The 6,197-nt window shown below is 31.4% G+C and overlaps 1 protein-coding gene across 1 annotated transcript; it reads right to left on the bottom strand.

The window, feature by feature from the left end:
- Positions 1-2,410: 2,410 nt before the first annotated feature.
- LOC141684560 (protein SMALL AUXIN UP-REGULATED RNA 12-like) lies at positions 2,411-3,240 on the bottom strand. The gene is made up of 2 exons (XM_074489594.1): positions 2,683-3,240; positions 2,411-2,591 (listed from the first exon to the last, which is right to left on the bottom strand). Exon 1 carries the CDS (start codon positions 3,094-3,096, stop codon positions 2,707-2,709), a length of 390 nt encoding a protein of 129 aa, XP_074345695.1. The 5' UTR covers positions 3,097-3,240; the 3' UTR covers positions 2,411-2,591; positions 2,683-2,706.
- Between the last annotated feature and the right edge of the window lie 2,957 nt (positions 3,241-6,197).

The following is a 6,197-nucleotide window of genomic DNA, read 5'->3' as shown; positions in this document are numbered from 1 at the left end:
ACGAATATCACGGCCGACTAATCCTTCCTGTTAATTCCCGATTCTCCGACTAATCCTAACTCAGTGTACCTTAACTGATCTCTTCCTATTACCGATTTTTATAATATTGTGAAATACTCATATTGAAATGTAGAAGTAAAAAATGAGAAAAGGGAATGTAGAGTACAAGTACAAGTGAGCAACATGAAACATGATGAGAAACATGCAACTTTAAGTCTTTAACACACACACTGACACAGAGCAATGGAAAACAGGGGGGCACCGGGGAAGGTAATATGCAGAATAAGGAGGAGCATAGGTCTACACAAATTGATTGAAAATGTCCTTTGCTTTTTCCACATGCCTCCCTAATCTCTCCTGCTCCTCCTTTCACCCCAAACCCAGAATATACACACTGTAGGAGCAAATTTAATAGTGCTTTAAATTGTTGTCCTAAACTATAATTTGAGACATTTTAATTAATTAGATACTGCAACAATATCCTAGTGGTGGCTTAAAACACTAGGATATCCATCGCATGCCTCATTTTTAAGGCACTCTAATAGTGATGCCTTATTTCAATTTTTTCAATAAAAAATTTGTTTTCCTCTTTTTCTTACACATATCTTCTCTGTCATCTTTTCTATTCCTTCCAAATATAATTCAAATATAATATTATTTTAATGATAAGACACAATTATAAGTCACTATTTTAGGAGTACATACATGAATATTGTCCTAAATTACTAGGACATCATATTTTATAATATTTTTAAGTACTTGCTCTAAGGACATACTGTAGCAGTTTTTTAAAGAGAAAGAAATACTAATACGAGTTAATTTCACTTTACATTTCTTTAGTTTCAGCATAATTTAGATTGGGTCAAGAACTTTAATTATATGCAATATGCATCACTTAGGTTTTCATACCATTACAATACCCACCTTTCTACTGATTTTCATTAATTTTGACCGTTAAATAACAGTTAATTAGGGGTAAAATGGAGATATTAAGTATAAAATATATTAAAAATTCGAAAAACTACAAAATAAAATGTAAAAAATATAGTTAATTTTTTTATAGTGCGACTATGTATATAAAAAAAATTATAATGTGCGTAATAATTATAAATATATAAAAAAATATTATTTAACTTGAATATTTTAAAGATGAAATAAGAAAAATAAGAAAAAATATTTTTTTAAAAGGCTTAAATCGGTTTAACACCTGATTAAAATTTTTTTAATCATTATATTTTTTACTAATTTTTCCAATATTTTAAATTTATTAATGTTTTATTCAAATATTTTATATGTGTTATCTCTGTTTTACCCCTACTCAACCGAAATTAATTGTCAAAATTGACAGAAAATTTGCTAAAGGGTGATTATTGTAAGAGTATAGAAACCTAAGGAATGCATATTGCATATAATTAAAGTTCTTAATCCAATTTGCATTAAGCTGAAATCGAAGGGATGCAAAATAAAACTAACTCTACTAACATATGGTTACTTCTTCCTTAATTTCCAATATTTTAATTCTTGTTAAAACATATCCAACTGTGTTAATTAGAATGGTTGACTAAAATAATATAAAATAATAATTATATAAAATTTGTTGAATCTGTAAGGTGGTGTACTCCGCTGCAGGTTGGCTATAATGCTAAATTTGTATTTAGAGTTTTGTTATATTTTTGAAAAGTTTTGACAAATTTAGCCAACATTACTAGATTGGTTAGAATTTTAGCTAAGGGGTTTTGCATGGTTGGAGTTTTTAAAAATATACAAATTATGAATTTTTGCTAAGGTTTTATTCCATCAGAGATACTCTTAATATACAAATAAGAGTTAATCCCAGACAACACTCATGTGTTCCCCGAGTTTAAATTTGGAGAGAAAGGAAAAGATTTGAATTTGTTTATTTTCTCTATTGTGTTCCCGGATTTAAATTTGGAGAGAAAGGAAAAAATTTGTTCATAATTTCCTGAATTTCAGAAATGAAAACTAATTATTGAATTACTGGTTCACAAATTCATGATTTATCAAATCCATCATTTATCCGCGGCTTCTAAAAAATCGGCCGATCTTTACTTCCGCACTTGAATTTGAATGTGTTGATTATAGAAAGAAAACTAGTCCCTCCCTCCCTCACGGCCAATTCTTTAAATTTGATTTGGGCCCGAAAATTGAAAAATATGTATAAAATATTGAAAAAGAAAAAAAAAAGTAAAGTAAGTGATGAGACACATTAATTTTTAATGTATAAAAAGTTTCACTTTCACTGTTTTACCGTCCTATCCGACCAACCGTACTCATTGTACAACCAAAAGAGCACCACACATGACTGTACGAGCCGAACATATTATTTTTAATGTTATTAAATTTAATCACCTCGAACATTTATTCAATAAAGAATATACACAACGGAACAGAAAATATAATATTTTTTTAAATTTATATATAATATTAAATCCGGTTGTTACAACTCTAACTCGGGATGACTCAGTGGAGCTAAAAACTTACAACTCCATCTTCGCCGTTCTCCAAAGCAAAAATACAAGAAAATAAAACTTCACTCGCTCACTGACTCACTTCACTCCCATACATTTACCCTAGAAAAACAAAGGGTTACATGTCATTATGTCAATGTAGTAAAATTCTAGTTAGTCTAAAAAAATTCGTAACTCGCCCGAGTCAACTCACCAACTCGCCGACTAATCACATTATTTACCCAAGAAGCAACGGCCGAGATTCACACCAAATGTCCCTACTCTTCCTGACGCCGAGTCGGACCGAGTTAGTCGACTCAGTTCGAGTCACAACTCGGAGAAGCTCCAAGAAAACAGACTCTTCACAAGGAATGGATAATGGGCCTTGATTAACAAACCCGTACTCTTCTTCAGCTTGGGCCAGGAGGGTTTTGAACACGGGGTGGTTCAGGTACGTAGCCCTCATAATAAATCTGGTGTGCCCGCTTCCTACACTGATGGCCACGTGTCCTGCTGGTACATCGGACGGTGTGAAACGAGTGTGGGAGGATGATGTGGCGGTCTTGCGCCAGCGCCGGAGCATTTGTCGGATTCTCACGATTTGACGGATTTGGTTGCATTTTCCCATTGTTGCCGGGGAGAGAGAGAGAATGCGAGAGAGAGAGAGAGATTTGAAAATTAAAATGTGGAGAGAGTGGAGAGAGAGAGAGGGAGAGAGAGAGATTTGAAAATTGAAATGCGGAGAGAGTGGAGAGTGAGAGTGGGAGAGAGAGTACTGGTAATGTATGTGAAATGAACTTGTACTTTATAGAAGTAGAGGAGGTAAAGGACTAAAGTACCGATACGGTTTCAAAGCGTTACACGAATTTCCATGCCCTAAATTTTTATTTTTATTTTTTTTCTCATATATCTAAAAAAGAAATTTCACTTTATTAAGCACTAAGTTTTATTAATTTAGAGTGTTTTTGTCCATCAACATTTATAATTGAAAGGATAATCAAAATTTAACCCATGAATTCTTATTGTATGTCATGGCTATACCACAAAAAATCCGTTCTTTAAATTACTAATAAATGGATAAAGAAAGTATATAAAAGTGTACGAGATAAGCGGGTAATAAACTGTGCATCAATATTTATTTTTTATGCTCAATTTAATAACAAGAATTCCTTTTTTTAAGAAATAAAAGGTGACGGTATAGATCAGCCGGAAACTAATCTCGTAAATATCATAAGAGCTGAACAACAATGACTAATCAGTCGATATAATTATTATCATTTAAATTATATGTAAGAGAGTGTCACCTACATTTTTGACAATTCGGATAATCGGTTTGATTTATTTTATTTTTATAAAATTTAAGGGGTAAAAACAAAGAAGTAGCTTCATAATTCATAGATGCCCAAGTGCCAACTAAAGACACTTAAAGATTTCATGCACAAATGATAACATTGTCTCCGAAGTATCTCTAAAACTAAAACATTGCAATATTTGATTAACTTAACTAATATGATTTGGGGAATATATTGTTGGCTCATGTTTTTTTGGAACTAATCACTTGAGATTAGTTACACTAAAATGGATCCAGTTGCGATATTATACTTAAAAATACTTGGATTAAGAATCTTTCTAAGTGATTAGGTAGTCAACAATAATTCATATTTTTTCACCTTGCAAAATTTTATATTGCATTTCTTCTCCATTTAACTATATATTAGTATATATTAGTTCCGAGCAGATGTCCGATTTTCTGGAAAATTATTTTAAAATAGCTTAATTTGAATATATAATAATACAATATTTTTAATACATAATAATGATAATAGAATTAAAAATTAATGATAAAAAATGTAAAATTTAATTTTGTGGAGACACGCGTCCCCGGTGTTTTTTACTAGATTCTCCCCAAAGATATCGAATTTCATGATATTTAGGTTTTAATTAAAAAAATGAAAAGTAAACTATAAACCAAACTCACCAAAGTACACCGTATGTGATTTGAGTCTTGAGTCATTGAGTGCATAATAATGGCTACATGATAGGAAAGTAATATATTACATGATTAAAATAATCAAAACATGATTAAAATATATTTACTAAATAAAACAAAAATAGAGACATGGCCTAATGGTCAAAATAGTAAAGAAGTTGAGAGGGGGAGCTGTTGTTGGTAGTGTCGTCGGAGAGGGGCAGGGGTGTAATCAGAGCCCTGCCGAGTCGAATACTGTCCGGCTCGGATCGAGCTCGATTAAAATAGTTCGGCCTCGAACTCGAGCTCGATTTTGACCGAGTTTTTAATTATAAATTCGAAACTCAGCTTGTAAAAGGCTCGGTAGGCTCGAGTTCGGCTCGAAAACTCAAATTAATTCACTAAATATTAACAAAAAAATGAAATATGATTGGTTTGACTCAAGTTCGGTTCAAGTTCAGCTAAAGTTCGACTCGATAATAAATAAATAATGTATAATAAATATTAAATATTTACATAAAAATATATTTATAATAAAAAAAAATTAAAAATAATAGAGGCTCGATAAATAGAGGCTCGATAAGGCTCGCGAACCTTATGAGCCGAATAATTTGAAGCTCGAGCTCGGCTCGGTTAAAAATTCGAAAAGCTCGAGCTTGAGTTCGGCTCGATTATTTTCGAGCCAAATTCGAATTTTTTACGAACTGAACTCGACTAGTTCACGAACAGTTTGGCTCGTTTACACCCTAGTTAAGGTTTTTATTATGTAACATGGTGTCCTATTAACTCTTCGAATGTACACATGATAATGTAAGCACCCCATTAAATCGGTCGATTTTTAGAATGTTTTCGATAATTTATTGATAAATCGTTCCAAAATATTTAATTATTTTATTAAAGGGTTGATAAATTATCAATAAATCATCTAATTTTTTAAAAAACATCAGATAAATTATAAATCCGTTTATCAGCCAATTAATTTCGATTTTCGAAATATGTAATCGATCACCGGTGTAAACATCAACCCCAGTTCACCAATACTTGTACCACTAGTACTGTATTCTATATCATACCAACGTCCATTCGAATATATTTTATGTTTATATTGTTTTTAATTATCGTTCGAGGGTGATGTATTAGCACCTAACCTTGATTCAAACACTTTTTTTTTACCAAAACCGAAGAAGCACAACAACCCAACCTACCAACAGGATATATTCCGCTTATTGCATTAACTCGTTGGGCAGACTAAAATATACGCAGTCTTACCGTTATAAAAAAAAGCTTGTTTTGAAAAAGAAAATCCTGACTTTGGATATTGATGTGAACAATTAATAGTAATTTCAATAATATTTATGAAGACTCAAATTTTAAATAATATTTTAAACAATTTTTACTAAAAAGTAAAAAATTGACCATAAAAAATATTTTTCTCTTTTTAATTTAGTCCTTCATTCTCACATAACCATAAATCAAAAATTAACCATAAAACTCTCATTAGTTCATATACATATTCCAAATCATCCATGGGCCAACTCAAGCAAAAAGCCCAATCAATCTTCTTGCCTTTTATATTTTTTCATTTTGCTAATCAGCCCAATCAATTTTATTATCCATGAACTGTGATTATAATCCAGAAAAAATAATGATAGAGGTCCGAAATTGGTGCAAACTGCAAACGGACCTCAAACAGACTCCGAAATTGAGGCAAACTGCAAACGGACATCAAATAGACATAAATTTTACCAATAAACTCATTC

The sequence above is a fragment of the Apium graveolens genome, chromosome 9, assembly GCF_009905375.1.
Source record: "Apium graveolens cultivar Ventura chromosome 9, ASM990537v1, whole genome shotgun sequence".
In the NCBI taxonomy this organism is placed as follows: domain Eukaryota; kingdom Viridiplantae; phylum Streptophyta; class Magnoliopsida; order Apiales; family Apiaceae; genus Apium; species Apium graveolens.
This window is presented reverse-complemented; position numbering and strand designations above follow the sequence as displayed.

Bases quoted from the DNA above. Each gene is read 5' to 3' on its own strand.
- LOC141684560 (XM_074489594.1), bottom strand. From the start codon at position 3,096: ATGGGAAAATGCAACCAAATCCGTCAAATCGTGAGAATCCGACAAATG.